The 24,304-nt window shown below is 41.1% G+C and overlaps 1 protein-coding gene across 1 annotated transcript in view; it reads left to right on the forward strand.

Annotated features, from left to right (window-relative positions):
- LOC135527076 (gamma-aminobutyric acid receptor subunit alpha-2-like) overlaps positions 1–20,984 on the forward strand; it is a 58,778-nt gene extending 37,794 nt beyond the window's left edge. The window contains exons 7-9 of the mRNA XM_064955726.1: positions 1,817–1,969; positions 12,728–12,930; positions 20,116–20,984. Of these exons, the coding sequence (XP_064811798.1) occupies positions 1,817–1,969; positions 12,728–12,930; positions 20,116–20,424 (665 nt within the window). The 3' untranslated portion in view covers positions 20,425–20,984. The remainder of the gene's footprint in view (positions 1–1,816; positions 1,970–12,727; positions 12,931–20,115) is intronic.
- Positions 20,985–24,304: the final 3,320 nt, after the last annotated feature.

Here is a 24,304-nt window from a genome sequence, read left to right on the forward strand (position 1 = left end):
TTACTAAATGAACTAAAGTAAAAAAAAATAAGAGCAACAATTAAATAACTCTAGCGAGGCTATATACAGGGGGTACCGAGTCAATGTGCGGGGGTACAGGTTAGTCGAGGTACTTTAGATAATATGTACACTTCCGTTCAAAAGTTTGGGGTCACTTAGAAATGTCCTTGTTTTTGAAGAAGAAAAAAAACTCCATTAAAATAACATCAAATTGATCAGAAATACAGTGTAGACATTGTTAATGTTGTAAATGACTATTGTAGCTGGAAATGGCAGATTTTTTATGGAATATCTGCATAACTGTACAGAGGCCCATTATCAGCAACCATCACTCCTGTGTTCCAATGGCATGTTGCGTTAGCCAATCCAAGTTTATCATTTTAAATCCAAGTTTATCATTAGAAAACCCTTTTGCAATTATTTTCTTTGCAACTCTGCCTAGAAGGCCAGCATTCCGGAGTCGCCTCTTCACTGTTGACGTTGAGACTGGTGTTTTGCAGGTACTATTTAATGAAGCTGCCAGTTGAGGACTTGTGAGGTGTCTGTTTCTCAAACTAGACACTCTAATGTCCCTGTCCTCTTGCTCAGCTGTGCACCAGGGCCTCCCACCAGGACCTCCTTCACACATCTAGATGGCCGGGCGGGGTGGGTGTGGAGCCAGACACAGCAGAGAATTCAAACTGTAGAACACTTCCTACATTTGAATATAAAAATGGATTTTATCAAACAAACTATGCTACAGTTTATCTCTGGGACCCTCAGGATGACAAATCAGAGCAAGATTACTGAATGTAAGTACATTATCTACCTTCAGAGGTGAATGTATCAAACCAGTTGCCGTGATAAAAGTTGTTGTTGTGCACTCTCCACAAACAATAGTATGGTATTGTTTCATTATAATAGCTACTGTAAATTGGACATTGCAGTTAAGTTAACAATAATTTAAGCTTTCTGCACATATACATGTCTATGTCCTAGGAATTGTTTCATATTACTTACAATGTCATGTTAATCATGCAAATTAACCTCCCCATCCACAACAGAGAGACAATTTGTGCAGGCAAGCAAATTACCCTCCCCATCCACGACAGAGAGACATCAGGGCAGGCATGCAAATTACCCTCCCCATCCACGACAGAGACATCAGGGCAGGCATGCAAATTATCCTCCCCCATTTCCCACGTCCCCATGAGGACAATGGCTATTTTAAGCTTAGAGGTTAGATTTAGGGTTAGAGTTGGTGGTTAGGGTTACAGGATAAGTTTATGTTAAGGTTTAGGGAAAATGTGATTTTGAATGGAAATGTATTTTAGGTCCCCACGATTATAGAAGAACATAACGTGTGTGTGAAGACAGGAGAGCGAGAGAGCATCAAGACTCCCTGTAAATGGGGTGAAAGCAGGCAATACTGCAAGTGCTCTCAAATAACAGGGAATAATACATATTTTGGGATTAGGTGGGTAAACAACTTTCTCTTCTCATCTTGGGTTCTCTTTGAGATATTCTCCCATTATTAGTCATGCATGCGGTATTGGCGTAATTGAATGTCCTCGTTAGAGGTTTAGTTTTGCATTGCGGTTATACAATTACAATGTACAAAGCTTTATTCAATAGGCTTATTTTTTGAACTCTGAAAAGTCCATAGTTTTTTGAACATTGCATATCCAACCCAAAGCATCCACATCCATATTATTATGAATTCGCATATGAACTGGTGAAAAACAAATAGAATCGGACGTAAATAAATAACGCTATCCTTCAAGAGTGGCACTGTAGTCGAGGCCGTATAAATGAATAAAGCACTCTCTCTCCACAGGCGAATACACTGTCATGACGGCACATTTCCATTTGAAGCGGAAGATTGGATACTTTGTGATCCAGACCTACCTACCATGCATTATGACCGTCATCCTCTCCCAAGTGTCCTTCTGGCTGAACAGAGAGTCCGTGCCAGCTAGGACTGTGTTTGGTGAGTATGGGACTCCTTATCCGACAGTGATGTTATCCTAGACCAGGTATTCCAAACTGGGGTACGTATGTGCAATGCCGTGAATGATAAAGCAAATAAAAAAGTTCTGAATATTTTATTATACATACATACATACATACATACATACATACATACATACATACATACATACACACACACACACACACACACACACACACACACACACACACACACACACACACACACACACACACACACACACACACACACATATACATACATACATACATACATACATACAATTGATGTCGAAAGTTTACATACACTAGGTTGGAATCATTAAAACTCGTTTTTCAACCACTCCACAAATTTCTTGTTAAAACAAACTATAGTTTTGGCAAGTCGGTTAGGACATCTACTTTGTGCATGACAAGTCATTTTTCCAACAATTGTTTACAGACAGATTATTTCACTTATAATTCACTGTATCACAATTCCAGTGGGTCAGAAGTTTACATACACTAAGTTGACTGTGCCTTTAAGCAGCTTGGAAAATTCAAGAAAATTATGTCATGGCTTTAGAAGCTTCTGATAGGCTAATTGACATAATTTGAGTCAATTAGAGGTGTACCTGTGGATGGATTTCAAGGCCTACCTTCAAACTCCGTGCCTCTTGGCTTGACATCATGGGGAAATCCAAAGAAATAAGCCAAGACCTCAGAAAATAAATTGTAGACCTCCACAAGTCTGGTTCATCCTTGGAAGCAATTTCCAAATGCCTGAAGGTACCACGTTGATCTGTACAAACAATAGTACACACGTATGAACACCATGGGACCACGCAGCCGTCACACCAATCAGGAAGGAGACAAGTTGTCTCCTAGAGATGAATGTACTTTGGTGCGAAAAGTGCAAATCAGTTCCAGAACAACAGAAAAATCTAATGAAACCATCTAGTGTTCAGTGAAATAACAACACAATGTCAAATACCGGCAGCCTCGTCAAATAATTAACATCCAATCACATTGACATAGTGGAGTGGTAACGTGCATGCAAGCAGTTGCTTCCGACACCACTTGGGTACACTGCAGCATCCATCAAGAGGCTCTTGCTGCCAAGGGAATGCCTGACAGCTTGAAAGACGTATTGGACACTACAGTGAAAATGCAAGGTCCCTGAACTCTCGTGTATTTTCTGCACTATGCAATGATATGGGCAGCGACCATGTAACACTTTTACAACATACAGAAGTGCACTGGTTATCAAGGGGCAAAGTATTGACAAGTTTTTTTTAAATTGAGAGACAAGCTTAAAGATTTCTTTACTGACCATAACTTTCACTTGTCTGACCGCTTGCATGATGATGAGTTTCTCACATGACTGGCCTATCTGGGTGATGTTTTTTCTCCCCTGAATGATCTGAATCTAGGATTACAGGGACTCTCCGCAACTATATTCAATGTGCGGGACAAAATTGAAGACATGATTTAGAAGTTGGCGCTCTTCTCTGTCTGCATTTAATAAGGACAACACACAGGTCTTTCCATCATTGTATGATTTTTTTGTGTGCAAATGAACTCAAGCTTACGGACAATGTCAAATGTGGTATAGCGAAGCACCTGAGTGAGTTGGGTGCGCAATTACACAGGTACTTTCCCGAAACGGGTGACACATTGGATTCCTTATCCCTTTCCTGCCCTGCCTCCAGTCCACTTACCGATATCTGAACAAGAAAGCCTCATCGAAATTGTAACAAGTGGTTCTGTGAAAATTGAATTTAATCAGAAGCCACTGCCAGATTTCTGGATTGGGCTGCACTCAGAGTATCCTGCCTTGGCAAATTGCGCTGTTAAGACACTGATGCCCTTTGCAACCACGTACCTATGTGAGAGTGGATTCTGGGCCCTCACTAGCATGAAAACTAAATACAGGCACAGACTTTGTGTGGAAAATGATTTAAGACTGAGACTCTCTCCAATACAACCCAACATTGCAAAGTTATGTGCATCCTTTCAAGCACACCCTTTTCATTAACCTGTGGTGAGTTATTCATAATTTTCGATGAACAAATAAGGTTTTATAAGTAAAATCATAAAAATAAAGAGCAAAATTATAGATTATTATTATTTGTCCTATAAGAGCTCTTTGTCACTTCCCACAAGCCGGGTTGTGACGACAACTCACACTCATTCTTATGTTTAATAAATGTATCATATAGTGTGTGTGTGGCAGGCTTACAATGATGGAAAACAACAACATTTGAGAGTGCGCTGACACTGGTGCTAGAGGAGGTACGCAGCTGGAGGGTGAATGTTTGAAGGGGTACGGGACTATAAAAAGTTTGGGAACCACTGTCTTAGACTAACCCCTCTGCGTGTCTACTTGCGGTTCAGAGTTTCTCTGTGGTGCCAGGAGCCTTGGGGATGTGCCCTGTGTGTCCGTTAGCCTGTCTTCCAACTCCACTCTGCAGCTCCAATAGCTGTTTGTATTTCTGTGCAATGAATGAGCAACACTTTAAATGTGATCCAGTGCGACATCCTGAAAAGCCAAGTGAATTTTCATTCTGCCATAGCAAGGTATGTTAATCGAGTGCTAGTGGCCAAGAGGAAGGCTAGCTTAATGGTGTGACCAGTGTCAACAGGACTTGGACTGTTTACAAAAGGCAGGGGGTTGATTGTAGTCCATGGGGGAATATAGACTACAAAATATGCTTTATACTTATGGGGAGACCCTGATAAATTGATTTTATTTGATATATTAAATAAACATAAGTAAAAAAAAAAGTAACAATAACGAGGCTATATACAGGGAATACCGGTACTGAGTAAATGTGTGGGGGTACAGGTTAGTCCAGGTAATATGTACATGTAGTCAGGGGTAAAGTGACTATGCGGAGATGATAAACAGAAAGTAACAGCAGTGTAAAAACAAGGGGGTGGGGTGTCAATGCAAATAGTCCGGGTGGCCATTTGATTAATTGTTCAGCAGTCTTATGCATTGGGGGTAGAAGCTGTTAAGGAGCCTTATGGACCTAGACGTGGCGCTCCGTTACCGCTTACCGTGCGGTAACAGAGAGACCAGTCTACGACTTGGGTGACTGGAGTCTTTGACAATTTTTTGGGCCTTCCTCAGACACAGCCTAGTATAGAGGTCCTGGATGGCAGAAAGCTTGGCCCCAGTGATGTACTGGGCCCTACGCACTAACATTTGTAGCGCCTTACCCTTACGGTCAGTTGCCGAGCAATTGCCATACCAGGCGACGATACAACCAGTCAAGATGCTCTCGATGGTGCAGCTGTTGAGGATCTGGGGACCCATGCCAACTCTTTTCAGTCTCCTGAGGGGGAATAGGCATTGTCGTGCCCTCTTCACGACTCTCTTGGTGTTTGGACCATGATAGTTTGTTGAGGATGTGGACACCGAGGGACTTTATGCTCTCAACCCGCTCCACTAAAGCCCAGTTTTTTTATTTTATTTTTATTTCACCTTTATTTAACCAGGTAGGCTAGTTGAGAACAAGTTCTCATTTGCAACTGCGACCTGGCCAAGATAAAGCATAGCAGTGTGAACAGACAACACAGAGGTACACATGGAGTAAACAATTAACAAGTCAATAATACAGTAGAAAAAAGAAAAGAGTCTATATACATTGTGTGCAAAAGGCAAGAGGAGGTAGGCAAATAATTACAATTTGAGCAGGCCTACCACCGTTGTGTCATCAACAAACTTAATGATGGTGTTGGAGTAGTGCTTGGCCACGCAGTCGTGGGTGAACAGGGAGTACAGGAGGGGACTAAGCATGTCACCACTGAGGGGCCAGTGTGGCAGATGTGTTGTTGCATACCCTTACCACCTGGGGACTGCCCATCAGGACGTCCAGAATCCAGTTGCAGAGGGAGGTGTTAGTCCCGGGGTCTTTAGCTTCGTGAGGAGCTTTGTGGGCACTATCTGTTGGGGCGGTATGCAAATTGGATTGGGTCTTTGGTTTCCGGGACATTGGTGTTGATGTCATATCACTGCAGAGGTGAGTACCATTCACATGATAAACACAGTATATCACATAAAGGAGAAGTACATCACAAAATAGCATCCCCCGAAAAACAGAATGCTGATGTGTTCACGGTAGAAATGGCCCATAGCTGTGTAAGCATTAATCAGGCCATTTCTAGATATGATTGGGTATGCTCTGAAAAGGACGAGTTAGTTGGTTTATTATTCTTTGTGTCCCTTTAATTCTCCTCATTATTTCAGTGCCACAGAGAAGTGGGCAGCAAATGAACATTTAAGAAAAAACTTGGTTAAAGAAATTCAAAGAACTTATTCTGGACCTTAGTTCTAAAAATACTCTGAGTAAATACAGTCTCATCTCTTATCTGCAGATACTTTTTCCCCTCCCACTCATTAAAATAAAAGGAAATCTGAGCTGAGCTGAACTTCAGTAGGGACTCGCAATGTTTTCATACAGCCCTCAAATCAAAACATCAGGCACAAATGTGTCATGAGAAAATTTTAGATAAGTATGGTTATTTATTTTCATATATTTTGTGTCATCGATTAATGTAGCCTAGTGGTTAGGGTAGCCTTATGGTTAGAGCGTTAGACTAGTAACCAGAAGGTTGCAAGTTCAAACCCCCAAGCTGACAAGGTACAAATCTGTTGTTTTGCCCCGGAACAGGCAGTTAACCCACTGTTCCTAGGCCGTCATTGAAAATAAGAATTTGTTCTTAACTGACTTGTCTGGTTAAATAAAGGTACATTTAAAAAAAATGTCACCATTGACATACAAGGTTCACTGTTCAGGTAGAAGACATCAAATCAAACTTTATTTGCCACATGCGCCAAATACAACAAATGCTTACTTAACAGCCCTTAACCAACAGTGCAGTTCAATAAGAAAAAAATATAGGCTAAAATAATAAAAGTAACACAATAAGAATAACAATAACAAGGCTATATACACGGGGGCACCGGTACCGAGTAGTTTACATGGTATTTTACTTACGCCTACAAGAAACCAAATGCACCATATGTTGCAATTAGGAGTGTTAACGTTTAAATATTAAAACTTATAAACAAAATTGGGATCCTTAACGTTAAGAAAAAATCTCTAGCTGAAAAGCAGAAGGAAGAGCCTAAAGAGCCTGGCCGCTCTTTGGGCTCCCGTATACACAGACAGAACCGGTATGTGACACACATCATAAAATAATGCACCGTTTACACAACCTATTGTAGCCAACACCACTATCGCCAATGGTGACAACAACAGTGTCACATCAAAGGTGACAGCCTCATGGCGCTGAAAGGTCAGCGACCCTAATACCTGTGCGTTCCATGGTGCTGAAAGAGAGCCCGTTTTGATGAAACGCATCGACAGCAGTCACACACAGCATCAAATAATGTTAAAGCATAAGCAGCCCATTCACTCCAGTAGGCCCCATAAAATCATAACAATACAAAATCACAACCATTTAATTTCCAAAATGAAATTAACAAACCAGCTATTAATTCCCATTGCAAATATATTTTATCACGTTCATCACACTAACAGGTGATCTAAAGTTTAAATGCAATAATGTTTCAGTCATTATTTTCAAAGCGATATCTCACAGCAAGCGAGCTGCAACAAAAAACAATGCCACTTACCAGATGATTGACATTTGTAAATTAAGTTTGAAAGTTAATCTATAACAAATTAGCAACATCCACCTTGATGTCCACCTTGAACAGCTGCTACAGATGTTGTCACCTTTGTAACACTACTACAACACAAGCTAGCTAACGCTACTAGCGACACTGATTCTTTTATAATGCGCCCCTTTCTTCTTCAATGTTTTATGGCAGACTATTAGTGTATTGCCGCCACCCACTGTTATTCTGTATTATGAATTCATTACCTCTTGCACTCTCAGTAGTGAGTCCTAGACACGTCACTTTAAAAAATAAATGGTCCCACCCAATGCAAGTCAAAATGTAACTGGTTCATTTAGGGCTGTTGCGGTGACTGTATTACCGCCACACTGACAGTCACAAGTCATGACTGTTTAGTCACGGTAATTAGACTTCTCCAAGCTATGATGCTGCTGATGGTCATCAGTAGCCTACCAAACTTGCTAACTGCCTAGTACTCAGCACTTTATTTTCCCTCTAATCACTATGACATCAGTGAAAATGTGTTCGAAAATCTAATCAAACACTTCATGAGAGCCCATGTGCTCATGTTGCGCAACATTTCTATATGCTGTGCAATTGCTCGAGAAAACAGAGTGATGGCCTCTACTAAAAGAGGAGGATCCATCAGTTTTCAATAGGCTAGGCCTACTATATTTATTTCTGAACTTTACTAATCTGAAGCGCATTGTTTATCTTTACAACAGGAGTAATAGCCTACCTGGCTGGCATGAAAATGAACCACAAGAAAAGTGTCCTCAATTAGCTATTTAAGTGCATAGATTAGATGTATTTTTCCCTGCTGCCCCTGTTTTACGACAGGAGCATGATAATGGTCCAATCTCAATCAAAACAAATTGTACACATATTATTTAATGTATGTAAAGACGAGATTAAATCAAGAATAGTCTGATGGGTGACAATATTAGCCTATCACTTTGCGACTTTTTCTAATCATAGTCACACACCTCATGTAGTCTAGCCCATAGGCCTTTAGGTTTTGATAAGGTTTGTATCACAACTTAAGTGGCAAAATAACATCTTAAAATGAATCACATGAATCTGATTTACAAGGGGTGTGAAGCTTAACTGACATACACTACCGGACAAAGGTTTTAGAACACCTACTCATTCAAGGGTTTTTCTTTATTTTTACTATTTTCTACATTGTAGAATAATAGTGAAGACATCAAAACTATGAACTAACACATGTGGAATCATGTACAGTAGTAACCAAAAAGTGTTAAACAAATCAAAATACATTTGAGATTCTTCAAATAGCCACCCTTTGCCTTGATGACAGCTTCGCACACTCTTGGCATTCTCTCAACCAGCTTCATGAGGTAGTCACCTGGAATGCAAGTCAATCTACAGGTGTGCCTTCTTGAATTTCTTTCCTTCTTAATGCATTTGAGCCAATCAGTTGTGTTGTGACAAGGTAGGTGGGGTATACAGAAGATAGCCCTATTTTAAAAAAGGACCAAGTCCATATTATGGCAAGAACAGCTCAAATAAACAAATGACCATGCATCATTACTTTAAAACATGAAGGTCAGTCAAAACTGAAACATTTCAAGAACTTTTAAAGTTTCTCCAAGTGCAGTTGCAAAAACCATCAAGCACTATGATGAAATTGGCTCTCATGAGGACCGCCACAGGACTGGAAGACCCAGAGTTCCCTTTGATGCAGAGGTTAAGTTTAGAGTTACCAGCCTCCAGAAATTGCAGCCCAAATAAATGCTTCCCGGAGTTCAAGTAACAGACATCTCAACATCAATTGTTCAGAGGAAACAGCGTAAATCAGGCCTTCAATAGTCTAATTGCTGCAAAGAAACCACTACTAAAGGACACCAACAGGAAAAAGAGACTTGCCTGAGCCAAGAAACACGAGCAATGGACATTAGACCGGTGGAAATTTGTCCTTTGGTCTTGATGTCCAAATGTGCGATTTTTGGTTCCAGGCGTCATGTCATTGTGAGACGCAATGTGGGTGAACGGATGATCTCTGCATGTGTATTTCCCAGGAGGTGTTATGGAGTGGGGGTGCTTTGCTGGTGACATTTAGAAATCAAGGCACACTTAACCAGCATGTATACCACAACATTCTGCCGCGATATGCCATCCCATCTGGATTGTGCTTAGTGGGACTATCACTTGTTTTTCAACAGGACAATGGCCCAACACACCTCCATGCTGTGTAAGGGTTATTCTACCAAGAAGGAGATGATGAATCCCCCGACCTCAACCAAATTGAGATGGTTTGAGATGAGTTGGACTGCAGAATGAAGGAAAAGCAATCAAGTGCTCAGCATGTGTGGGAACTCCTTCAAGACTATTGGAAAAGCATTCCAGGTGAAGCTGGTTGAGAGAATATCAAGGGTGTGCAAAACTGTCATCAAGGCAAAGGGTGGCTATTTGAAGAATCTCAAATATAAAATATATTTTGATTTGTTTAACACTTTTTTGGTTACTACATGATTCCACATGTGTTATTTCATAGTTTTGATGTCTTCTATTATTCTACAATGAAGAAAATAGTAAATATAAAAGAAAACACTTGAATGAGTAGGTAGTGTATGTGACCTATACAATTTGATTTGATTTGAAATTACATGGATTTATTAGACTTTTAACGTGTGGAAGCCAGGAGATGCTAAATGTGTTAATTAACGAATGGTCAATTATGTGAGGCCGCCAGTTATTTGCTTGACAATCGCCAGCTGATTACATTTTGTGACCGCCACAGTCCTATGTTCATTCCACTATTACTCCTAAATTGTATAACAATGGTAAAGCTGTCCAGCTTCTAAAGGCCGAGCCAATGGCTGGCTGAGCAGGTTCAATGTTTCTATCCAGATACCACTAAAGAATATTCTGATTGGATATTTTTTCTATTCAGTATTAACACAAACTGAAGAGATTAAATCAGAAAATTATTACAATATTGTAAAATATACATGTTAATGTTTTTTTTATATATATTTTATTAATCTATTTCTATAAATCCTTAGGCCTCAAGGCCCCGATGGTTCCCCACTGATCAAACCAAGATGAGCTATTTAACTTTAGCTAGGCTAACTTAGTCTACATAACTTTAACTGTCCACTTTCTCCCCTTCCAAATCCTACAGTAAATAACAATAACACCATTCAGATTATTAAATTGCAGCCTACCTGTTGGCTCTTGGTGTTGTAGCCTGTCCATTTAATCCCGTCTTCCATTGATTAGATGGGAAATAAATAAAATAAATGTGCCTATATACAGTGCCTTGCGAAAGTATTCGGCCCCCTTGAACTTTGCGACCTTTTGCCACATTTCAGGCTTCAAACATAAAGATATAAAACTGTATTTTTTTGTGAAGAATCAACAACAAGTGGAAAAAAAAAAAAAAAAAAAAGTGGGACACAATCATGGAGTGGAACGACATTTATTGGATATTTCAAACTTTTTTAACAAATCAAAAACTGAAAAATTGGGCGTGCAAAATTATTCAGCCCCCTTAAGTTAATACTTTGTAGCGCCACCTTTTGCTGCGATTACAGCTGTAAGTCGCTTGGGGTATGTCTCTATCAGTTTTGCACATCGAGAGACTGAAATTTTTTCCCATTCCTCCTTGCAAAACAGCTCGAGCTCAGTGAGGTTGGATGGAGAACATTTGTGAACAGCAGTTTTCAGTTCTTTCCACAGATTCTCGATTGGATTCAGGTCTGGACTTTGACTTGGCCATTCTAACACCTGGATATGTTTATTTTTGAACCATTCCATTGTAGATTTTGCTTTATGTTTTGGATCATTGTCTTTGTCATTGTCATTGTCAGGCCCAAACCATGATGATGCCACCACCATGTTTGACAGTGGGGATGGTGTGTTCAGGGTGATGAGCTGTGTTGCTTTTACGCCAAACATAACGTTTTGCATTGTTGCCAAAAAGTTCAATTTTGGTTTCATCTGACCAGAGCACCTTCTTCCACATGTTTGGTGTGTCTCCCAGGTGGCTTGTGGCAAACTTTAAACGACACTTTATATGGATATCTTTAAGAAATGGCTTTCTTCTTGCCACACTTCCATAAAGGCCAGATTTGTGCAATATACGACTGATTGTTGTCCTATGGACAGAGTCTCCCACCTCAGCTGTAGATCTCTGCAGTTCATCCAGAGTGATCATGGGCCTCTTGGCTGCATCTCTGATCAGTCTTCTCCTTGTATGAGCTGAAAGTTTAGAGGGACGGCCAGGTCTTGGTAGATTTGCAGTGGTCTGATACTCCTTCCATTTCAATATTATCGCTTGCACAGTGCTCCTTGGGATGTTTAAAGCTTGGGAAATATTTTTGTATCCAAATCCGGCTTTAAACTTCTTCACAACAGTATCTCGGACCTGCCTGGTGTATTCCTTGTTCTTCATGATGCTCTCTGCGCTTTTAACGGACCTCTGAGACTATCACAGTGCAGGTGCATTTATACGGAGACTTGATTACACACAAGTGGATTGTATTTATCATCATTAGTCATTTAGGTCAATATTGGATCATTCAGAGATCCTCATTGAACTTCTGGAGAGAGTTTGCTGCACTGAAAGTAAAGGGGGCTGAATAATTTTGCACGCCCAATTTTTCAGTTTTTGATTTGTTAAAAAAGTTTGAAATATCCAATAAATGTCGTTCCACTTCATGATTGTGTCCCACTTGTTGTTGATTCTTCACACAAAAATACAGTTTTATATCTTTATGTTTGAAGCCTGAAATGTGGCAAAAGGTCGCAAAGGTCAAGGGGGCCGAATACTTTCGCAGGGCACTGTATCTCCTTATGAATTCAAGTTGTGTCCCAGGCTTTTCCTGTAACACTGGAGCATCCTAAATGTAATCTTGCTTTGATGTTACAGTAAAGCATTTGTTGGTACATGTTAAGTTATGCATTCTCCTAAATGACATAAATCAGTAACATTTCACTTTAAGTCTGCGCTATACCGTGTCATTACAATACACCTAAACTACTTTGCTAACCCAAATGTAATTATTTGGCTGTACATGGTATCTGATGATAAGGTACTTAAATAATTGAATGATAATCAAAGAGAACTGACCAAGCTGAAACTGTTTGCTGTTCCCCTAGGTGTAACCACTGTCCTGACAATGACCACCCTGAGTATAAGTGCTCGTAACTCCCTCCCCAAGGTGGCCTACGCCACGGCCATGGACTGGTTCATCGCTGTCTGCTACGCCTTTGTCTTCTCTGCACTCATCGAGTTTGCCACCGTCAACTACTTCACAAAGCGCAGCTGGGCCTGGGATGGGAAGAGCATTGTGAATGACAAGGTAATGGAAGCATAACCCCCCCCCCGATGGCCTAAAAGGCAGCATTTTCAGAGATAGTATATGGTGATCTGTTTGTTTTGAAGGTGGCCAACCCGTATGATTTTCAACCCGGGGTCCTTTGCATGTGTTGTGTTTGCATCAGCATTCAGGTCATTTCCTGTTCGACAGCCACGGGCAGTGCTGTACCTGGAAGACCATCTGCATACGTATGAATGTATACATACAGTGACTTCAGAATGTATTCACATCCCGTGACTTTTTCCAAGTTGTTGTTACACTGGCCTACACACAGTATCCCATAATGTCAAAGTGGAATTATATTTTTATAATAAAATAAATAGTCAATAAGTATTCAACCCCTTTGTTATGGCAAGCCTAAATAAATTCAAGAGTGAAAGTAAAACATTTGCATAACAAGTCACATAAGTTGCATGGACTCTGTGTACAATAATATTGTTTAACATGATTTTTGAATGGCTACCTCATCTCTGTACCCTACACCATCATATGTCAGGTCCCTCAGTCAAATAGTAATACTATTGGTGGATTGGTAAAAAGTAAGAATATCCCTTTGAGCATGGTGAAGTTGTGAATTATACTTTGGATGGTGTTTCAATACACCCAGTCACTACAAAGACACAGGTGTCCTTCCTAACTCAGTTGCCAGAGTGGATGGAAACCTCTCAGGGATTTCACCATGAGGTCAGTGGTGACTTTAAGACAGTAACAGAGTTTAATGGCTGTGATAGGAGAAAACTGAGTATGGATTAATAACACTGTAGTTACTCTACAAAACTTACTTAATTGACAGAGTGAAAAGGAAGCCTGTACAGGGAAAAAAAAATCCTAAACATGCATCCTGTTTTCAGCAAGGCACTGAGGTAATACTGGGAAACATAAATTGGCATAGCAATTAACTTTTTGTCCTTATTACAAAGTGTTATATTAGGGGAAAATCCAATACAACACACGACTGACTAAGTACCACTCTCCATATTTTCAAGCACAGTGGTGGCTGCATCATTAGTTATGAGTATGCTTCTAATCGTTAAGCACTGAGGAGTTTTTTCAGGATAAAAAAATAAACTGAATTGAGCTAAGCACAGTCAACATCCGAGGGGAAAACCTTGATCAGTCTGATTTCCACCAGACACTGCGTGATTTGATTCACCTTTCTGCATTACAATAACCTAAAATACAAGGCCAAATCTACACTGGAGTTGCTTACCAAGAAGACAGTGAATGTTCCTGAGTGGTCGAGTTACAGTTTTGACTTAAATCTAATTGAAAATCTATGGCAAAACCTGTAAATGATTGTCTAGCGATGATCAACAACCAATTTGACAGAGCTTGAAACATTTTGAAAAGAATAATGGGCAGATGATGCCAAATCCAGGTGTGGAAAGCTCTTACAGACTTAACCAGAAAGACTGACAGCTGTAATTGCTGCCAAAGGTTCTTCTACAAAGTATTGAATCAGTAGTGTGAATACTTGCAGTAACAGTCAAATGTTTGGACACACCTCATTCAAGGGTTTTTCTTTATTTGTACTATTTTCTACATTGTAAAATAATAGTGAAGACATCGAAGCTATGAAATAACACATATGGAATCATGTAGAAACCAGAAAAGTGTTTAACAAATCAAAATATATTTTACATTTGAGATTCTTCAAAGTAGCCACCATTTGCCTTGATGACAGCTTTGCACACTCTTGGCATTCTCTCAATCTGCTTATTGAGGTAGTCACCTGGAATGCATTTAAATTAACAGGTGTGCCTTGTTAAAAATACATTTGTGGAATTGCTTCCCTTCTTAATGCATTTGAGCCAATCGGTTGTGTTGTGAAAAGGTAGGGGTGGTGTACAGAAGATAGCCCTATTTGGTAAAAGACCAAATCCATATTATGGCAAGAACAGCTCAAATAAGCGAAGAGAAATGACAGTCCATCATTAATTTAAGACATGAAGGTCAGTCAATCTGGAACACTTCAAGAACTTTGAACGTTTCTTGAAGTGCAGTCCCAAAAACCAGCAAGCGCTATGATGAAACTGGCTCTCATGAGGACCGCCACAGGAATGGAAGACCCAGAGTTACCTCTGCTGCAGAGGATAAGTTCATTAGAGTTACCAGCCTCAGAAACTGCAGCCCAAATAAATGCTTCACAGAGTTCAAGTAACAGACACATCTCAACATCAGCTCCTCAGAGGAGACTGCGTGAATCAGGCCTTCATGGTCGAATTGCTGCAAAGAAACCACTACTTTAACGATGCATTCATGTACATACTACCTCAATTGGCCTGACCAACCAGTGCTCCCGCACATTGGCTAACCGGGCTATCTGCATTGTGTCCCACCACCCGCCAACCCCTCTTTTTACACTACTGCTACTCTCTGTTCATCATATATGCATAATTACTTTAACCATACCTAGATGTACATACTACCTCAATAAGCCTGAATAACAGGTGCCTGTATATAGCCTTGCTACTCTTATTTTCAAATGTTTTTTACTGTTGTTTTATTTCTTTACTTACACACACACACACTTTTTTTTCTCCGCACCATTGGTTAGAGCCTGTAAGTAAGCATTTCACTGCAAGGTTTACACCTGTTGTATTCGGCGCACATGACAAATAAACTTTGATTTGATAAAGGACACCAATAAGAAGAGACTTGCTTGGGCCAAGAAACACAAGCAATGGACATTAGACTGGTGGAAATCTGTCCTTTGGATCTGATGAGTCCAAATTTTAGACATTTTATTTCAACTTCCATGTCTTTGTGAGACGCGTAGATCATCCGTTCACCTACTCTGCATGTGTGGTTCCCACCATGGAGAAGGCGGTGTGATGGTGTGGGGTTGCCTTGCAGATGACACTGTTTGTGATTTATTTAGAATTCAAGGCAAACTTAACCAGCATGGCTACCACAGCATTCTGCAGCAATACGCCATCCTATCTGGATTGCATTTAGTGGGGCTATCATTTGTTTTTTAACAGGACAATGACCCAACACACCTCCAGGCTGTGTAAGGGGTATTTGACCAAGAAGGAAGGTAATGGAGTGCTGCATCAGATGACCTGGCCTCCACAATCACAATCACAATCACATAGCCAGGATAAATGGGTTGAGATGAAAAAAAAATAACAAAAAGGAGAGGCAAACTGTGAAAGAGCCATAGAGTGATAAGAGCTCTTTCTGTGTGGGAAGATATGTTTGAAGTGAATCAGACTTTGATGGGGAAAAGACACTTTGCACCTTGTTAATCAGTTCGTGACAACAACAACAAAAAAACATAAAAGCTGAGGTGGAAAGGTTGGTGCTTAGTTTCAACCCATCCTTCAGAATGTATTTGTTTATTTTCAAAAAAGCATATACAGTGGGGCAAAAAAGTATTTAGTCAGCCACCAATTGTGCAAGTTCTCCCACTTGAAAAGATGAGAGAAGCCTGTAATTTTCATCGTAGGTACACTTCAACCATGACAGACAAAATGAGAAAAAAATATCCAGAAAATCACATTGTAGCATTTTTAATGAATTTATTTGCAAATTATGGTGGAAAATAAGTATTTGGTCAATAACAAAAGTTTATCTCAATACTTTGTTAGTTACCCTTTGTTGGCAATGACAGAGGTCAAACGTTTTCTGTAAGTCTTCACAACATTTTCACACACTGTTGCTGGTATTTTGGCCCTTTCCTCCATGATGATCTCCTCTAGAGCAGTGATGTTTTGGGGCTGTTGCTGGGCAACACGGACTTTCAACTCCCTCCAAAGATTTTCTATGGGGTTGAGATCTGGAGACTGGCTAGGCCACTTCAGGACCTTGAAATGCTTCTTACAAAGCCACTCATTCGTTACCAGGGTGGTGTGTTTGGGATCATTGTCATGCTGAAAGACCCAGGCACGTTTCATCTTCAATGCCCTTGCTGATGGAAGGAGGTTTTCACTCAGAATCTCACGATACATGGCCCCATTCATTCTTTCCTTTACAGTGTAAAGTTTACACGGATCAGTCGTCCTGGTCCCTTTGCAGAAAAACAGCCCCAAAGCATGATGTTTCCACCCCCATGCTTCACAGTAGGTATGGTGTTCTTTGGATGCAACTCAGCATTCTTTGTCCTCCAAACACGACGAGTTGAGTTTTTACCAAAAAGTTATATTTTGGTTTCATCTGACCATATGACATTCTCCCAATCTTCTTCTGGATCATCCAAATGCTCTCTAGCAAACTTCAGATGGCCCTGGACATGTACTGGCTTAAGCAGGGGGACACGTCTGGCACTGCAGGATTTGAGTCCCTGGCGGTGTAGTGTGTTACTGATGGTAGGCTTGTTACTTTGGTCCCAGCTCTCTGTAGGTCATTCACTAGGTCCCCCCGTGTGGTTCTGGGATTTTTGCTCACCGTTCTTGTGATCTTTTTGACCCCACGGGGTGAGATCTTGCGTGGAGCCCCAGATCGAGGGAGATTATCAGTGGTCTTGTATGTCTTCCATTTCCTAATATTTGCTCCAACAGTTGATTTCTTCAAACCAAGCTGCTTACCTATTGCAAATTCAGTCTTCCCAGCCTGGTGCAGATCTACAATTTTGTACAATTAGTTACAAAACTGAGTTACAGTTCATATAAGGAAATCATTCAATTGTAATAAATGTTATGGATTTCACATGACTGGGAATACAGATAGGTATCTGTGACCAACAGATGCATAAAACAAAAACAAGTTAGGGTCGTGGTTCAAAAAAACAGTCAATATCTGGTGTGACCACCATTTGCCTCATGCAGCACAACACATCTCCTTCACATAGAGTTTATCAGACTGTTGATTGTGGCCTGTGGAATGTTGTCCCACTCCTCTTCAATGGCTGTGCGAAGTAGCTGGATATTGGCGGGAACTGGAACACGCTGTCGTGAAGTAGCTGGATATTGGCGGGAACTGGAACACGCTGTCGTGAAGTAGCTGGATATTGACGGGAACTGGAACACGCTGTCGTACACTTCGATACAGAGCATCCAAAACATGCTCAATGGGTGACATGTCTGGTGAATATGAAGGCCATGGAAGACCTGGGACATTTTCAGCTTCCAGGAATTGTATACAGATTATTTTGACATGGGGCCGTGCATTATCATTCTGAAACATGAGGTGATGGCGGCAGACGAATGGCACAACAATTGGCCTAAGGATCTCGTCACGGTATCTGTGCATTCAAATCGATAAAGTGCAATTTTGTTTGTTGTCCATAACTTATGCCTGCCCATACCATACCATCACCATGGGCACTGTTCACAACGTTGACATCAGCAAACCACTCGCTTACACAACGCCATACACACTGTCTGCTATCTGCACGCTACAGTTGAAACCAAGATACATCCATGAAGAGCACACTTCTCCAGTGTGCCAGGGAACTTCAAAGGTGAGCATTTGCCTCCTGAAGTCGGTTACGATGTCAAACTGCAGTCAGGTCAAGACCCTGATGAGGTCGACGAGCACACAGATGAGTTTCCCTGAGAAGGTTACTGACAGTTTGTGCAGAAATTCTTTGGTTGTGCAAACCCACCAGAGCGGTGCTTTGACTCTAGTGGTAACATGAGACGGAGTCCACAACCCACACAAGTGGCTCAGGTAGTGCAGCTCATCCAGGATGGAACATCAATGCAAGCTGTGGCAAGAAGGTTTGCTTTGTCTGTCAGCGTAGTGTCCAGAGCATGGAGGCGCTACCAGGAGACAAGCCAGTACATCAGGAGACGTGGAGGAGGCCGTAGGAGGGCAACAACCCAGCAGCAGGACCGCTACCTCTGCCTTTGTGCAAGGAGGAGCAGGAGGAGCACTGCCAGTGCCCTACAAAATGACCTCCAGCAGGCCACAAATGTGTCTGCTTAAACAGTCAGAAACAGACTCCATGAGGGTGGTATGAGGGCCCGACATCCACAGGTGGGCGTTGTGCTTACAGGCCAACACCGTGCAGGACGTTTGACATTTGCCAGAGAACACCAAGATTGGCAAATTCGCCACTGGCGCCCTGTGCTCTTCACAGATGAAAGCCGGTTCACACTGAGCACATGTGACAGTCTGGAGACGCCGTGGAGAACGTTCTGCTGCCTGCAACATCCTCCAGCATGACCGGTTTGGCGGTGGGTCAGTCATGGTGTTGGGTGGCATTTCTTTGGGGGGACGCACAGCCCTCCATGTGCTTGCCAGAGGTAGCCTGACTGCCATTAGGTACCGAGATGAGATCAGACCCCTTGTGAGACCATATGCTGGTGCGGTTGTCCTGGATTCCTCCTAATGCAAGACAATGCTAGACCTCATGTGGCTGGAGTGTGTCAGCAGTTCCTGCAAGAGGAAGGCATTGATGCTATGGACTGGCCCGCCCGTTCCCCAGACCTGAATCCAATTGAGCACATCTGGAACATCATGTCTCGCTCCATCCACCAATGCCACGTTGCACCACAGACTGTCCAGGAGTTGGCGGATGCTTTAGTCCAGGTCTGGGAGGAGATCCCTCAGGAGACCATCCGCCACCTCATCAGGAACATGCCCAGGCGTTGTAGGGAGGTCATACAGGCACGTGGAGGCCACACACACTACTGAGCCTCATTTTGACTTGTTTTAAGGACATTACATCAAAGTTGGATCAGCCTGTAGTGTGGTTTTCCACTTTAATTTTGAGTGTGACTCCAAATCCAGACCTCCATGGGTTGATAAATTTGATTTCCATTGATCATTTTTGTGTGATTTTGTTGTCAGCACATTCAACTATGTAAAGAAAAAAAGTATTTAATAAGACTATTTCATTCATTCAGATCTAGGATGGGTTATTTTAGTGTTCCCTTCATTTTTTTGAGCAGTGCATAAAATACTCATTCTGACCTCGCAAACATGTTTAACTTGTAAATAGCCAAGTGAATGAATGACATCAGAGTGAGCTGTGACAGTAATTTGTGTTGACAGTGTGGTGCCTGACAGCATATTGGAGGCCCGGCTAACCTTCATGTTACCACTTCTCTGCATTTAGATTGATGCACTATCCTATCCCAGATCCCATTCATTATTATTAAGACCCCCCCCCCCTCCCTGGGTGCATTCATCATCCAGGACTGTCTGGAACACATGCTGGCCGATAAGTGGCAGGTTCGTCTGACGACTGCTAGCTACTAACTTTGGCTCCTTCCACAGAAAAAAGAGAAGGCCTCCACCATGAAGAAGAACAACGCGTATGCCGTGGCGGTGGCCAACTATGCGCCCAACATCACCAAGGACTCTGGGTTGTCCACCATCGCCAAGGGCGGCGCTGTTGACCCCAACATGGCAGTTGGCAAGGTGGGTGGCAAAACGGACCCGAAGAAGACTTTCAACAGTGTGAGCAAAATCGATAGGATTTCAAGGATTATGTTCCCTGTCCTGTTTAGCAGCTTCAATTTAGTTTACTGGGCCACGTACCTAAACAGAGAACCGTATATAAAGGATATGGTGCCCTCAACCTAGAGGTCTCTCCCTCCTGCATTGTAATACATCTGAATTACGGAACTAAAATACTTACCAAATATGACCAGTATCTGCTAACTCTTGGTTTGTTGGTACAAGACAGACAAGCCCTGGATTGCTTTCTCTCCCCATCTGTCCTGTTTTTTCTACACCACATTCTGCAGTGCTTTTGGAAACAACTGCTTTTGTAAATATAGATGTATTTATAGTCATGACTTGTGTGTTTGGTTATGTAAATCATTGAACAATACATTTATTTTATCTTATGGTTTTATTGACCAGTGATGTTTACATGTTTGAAAAGTCTACGAAAGGAACCTTGAGATGTTTATTTGCAGAATCGAGAGATTTAAGTCAAAACGTTTTTTTTTATAGTTTAAAAAATTTATTTCTTAAGTTAACTTTTTTTGTGGGCTAACAATTTAATGTTTCTCATTAACCAGGGATTTCTCATTTATGGTATGAAGTTATCTTTTTCTATACAAGCCAATGCAAAAAAAGAGTAATTTTTTTTATGCTTTTGTTGTATTGCAATGTAACTTATTATTGTTAAACAAAATATCAACATAAGCAAAACAAACCATACTGTGTAATAATGTTTCAAGTTGATTATTATATATTTTTTAAATGTTTATACATACTACGTCGAAGGCAGGTGCCATCTTCCTCACACAAAACAGCACTGTACTGTGCAAAAGTAAGACCATGGGAAATACTGCAGCATGATAATCTGCTGCGCGGTTTATTTGGTAACCTTTCTTCTTTGATATACATGTATTGGGTAAGGCGATATTATGTGCCAGAGCATGACAATGCGTTACACACACACATTTACACGCTACTCAATCACTAGCAAGAGTTATCAAAACTCAGAACAACAGATTTTTACCTTGTCAGCTCAGGGATTCGATCTAGCAACCTTTCGGTTACTGGCCCAATGCTCTAACTACTAGGCCACCTGCCGCCCCGTATTTAGCACCTAGAACTGAATGCTAACTTGATAAGCTTCTGTAACTTCTTTTGTCAGGAAAAATATATAGGTGAACTGCTTTTGAATCAGGGGTTGGAGCCAAAATTCCATTCTGCGAGCAACAAATCATTATGCTGAAGACAAAACTATTTAAAAACAAATTCTATAAAAAGTCGCCCTGCAAAGACATGCTAAACTTTGGGAATAGTGCAGCGTTTTACAGCATTGCAACCATAGGAAAAAATACATTGATCATTTGATGTATTTTCTGTAAATGTGTTTGTTATTTATAACAGGATTATTATGAAAGTTTACACAAATACTGCTATGTTGAAAATAATGTACAGTAACAGTCAAAAGTTTGGACAAACCTACTCGCGTTTTTCATTATTTAGACTATTTTCTGCATTGTAGAATAATAGTGAAGACATCAAAACTATGAAATAACATATGGAATCATATAGTAACTTTACAAAAAGTGTTAAACAAATGTTATATTCTTCAAAGTAGCCAACCTTTTCATTGATGACAACTTTGTACACTCTTGACATTCTCTCAACCATCTTCTTGAGGTAGTCACCTGGAATGAATTTCAATTAACAGGTGTGCCTTGTTAAAAGTGAATTTGTGGAATTTCTTTCCTTCTTAATGCGTTTGAGCCAATCAGTTGTGTTGTGACAAGGTAGGGTGGGTATACAGAAGTTGGCCCTATTTAGTAAAAGACCAAGTCCAAATTATTATGTCAAGAACAGCTCAAATAAGAAAAGGAAACGACAGTCCATAATTAATATAGGACATGAAGGTCAGTTAATCCGGAACTTTGAACGTTTCTTCAAGTGCAGTTGCAAAAACCATCAAGTGCAATGATGAAACTGGTTATCATGAGGTTCGCCACAGGAAAGGAAGACCCAGAGTTACCGCTGCTGCAGAGGATACATTCATTAGAGTTACCAGCCTCAGAAATTGCAGCCCAAATAAATGCTTAACAGAGTTCAAGTAACAGACACATCTCAACATCAACTGTTTAGAGGAGACTGCGTGAATCAGGTCTTCATGGTCGATTTGCTGCAAAGAAACCACTATAAAGGACACCAGTAATAAGAAGAGACTTGCTTGGGCCAAGAAACATGAGCAATGGACATTAGACCGGTGGAAATATGTCATTTGGTCTGATGAGTCCAAATGTGAGATTTTTGGTTCCAACCGCCAAGTCTTTGTGAGACGCAAAATATGTGAACGGAGGATCTCTGCATCTGTGCTTCCCACCGTGAAGCATGGAGGAGGTGTGGGGTTGCTTTGCTGGTGACACTGTCTGTGATTTATTTAGAATTCAAGGCACACTTAACCAGCATGGCTACCACAGCATTCTGTAGCGATACACAATCCCATCTGGTTTGCGCTTAGTGGGACTAACATTTGTTTATCAACAGGACAATGACCCAACACACCTCCAGGCTGTGTAAGGGCTATTTGACCAAGGAGAGTGATGGAGTGCTGCATCAGCTGACCTGGCCTCCATAATCACCCGACCTCAACACAATTAAGATGGTTTGGGATGAGTTGGACCGCAGAGTAAAGGAAAAGCGGCCAACCAGTGCTCAGCATATGTGGAAACTCCTTCAAGACTATTGGAAAAGGATTGCAGGTGAAGCTTGTTGAGAGAATGTCAAAACTGTGCAATGCTGTCATCAAGGCAAAGGGTGGCTACTTCGAGGAATCTAAAATCTAAAATGTATTTGTTTAACACTTTTTTTGGTTACTGCATGATTCCATGTGAGTTAATTCATAGTTTTGATGTTTAAAATAAATACAACCTTGAATGAGTAGGTGTCCAAACTTTTGACTGGTACTGTACATTTAAAATAAATGCAATTTTAATAACATGTATATAAATACGTTAATGTCATTACCCAATAGTCTGTAAAAAATAAATGTGGTCTTGTGTGGGCAAATGCTTTAATACAGTGCATTCGGAAAGCATTAAGACCCCTTCACTTTTTCCACATTTTGTTACGTTACAGCCCTATTCTAAAATGGATTAAATACATTTATTCCTCTTCAATCTACACACAATACCCATAATGACAAAGTGAAAACAGGCAAATTTATTGCAAATAAAAAACAGAAACCTTATTTACATAATTATTCAGACCCTTTGCAATGAGCCTCGAAATTGAGATCAGTTGCATCCTGTTTCCATTGATCATCCTTGAGATGTTTCTAAAACTTGATTGGAGTCCACCTGTTGTCAAATCAATTGATTGGACATAATTTGGAAAGGCACACACCTGTCTATGTAAGGTCCCACAGTTTACAGTTCATGTCAGAGCAAATGGGTCAAAGGAATTGTCTGTAGAGCTCCGAGACAGTATTGTGTTGAGGTACAGATCTGGAGAAGGGTACCAAAAATTTCTGTAGCTTTGAAGGTCCAAAAACACAGTGGCATCCATTATTCTTAAATGGAAGGAGTTTGGAACCACCAAGACTCTTCCTAAAGCTGGCCTTCCGGCCAAACTAAGCATTCGGGGGAGAAGGGCCTTGGTCAGGGAGGTGACCAAGTACCTGAGGGTCCCTCTGACAGAGCTCCAGAGTTCCTCTGTGGAGATGGGAGAACCTTCCAGAAGGACAACTCTCTCTGCAGCACTCTACCAATCAGGACTTTATGGTAGAGTGGCCAGACGGAAGGCACTCCTCAGTAAAAGGCACATGACATCACACTTTGAGTTTGCCATAAGGCACCTAAAGACTCTCAGACCATGAGAAACAAGATTCTCTGGTCTGATGAAACCAAGATTGAACACTTTGGCCTGAATGCTAAGCATCACGTCTGGAGGAAACCTGGCACCATCCCTACGGTGAAGCATGGCTGGGAGACTAGTCAGGATTGAGGGCAAGATGAACAGAGCAAAG

This window comes from Oncorhynchus masou, chromosome 32, assembly GCF_036934945.1.
Source record: "Oncorhynchus masou masou isolate Uvic2021 chromosome 32, UVic_Omas_1.1, whole genome shotgun sequence".
Taxonomy (NCBI): domain Eukaryota; kingdom Metazoa; phylum Chordata; class Actinopteri; order Salmoniformes; family Salmonidae; genus Oncorhynchus; species Oncorhynchus masou.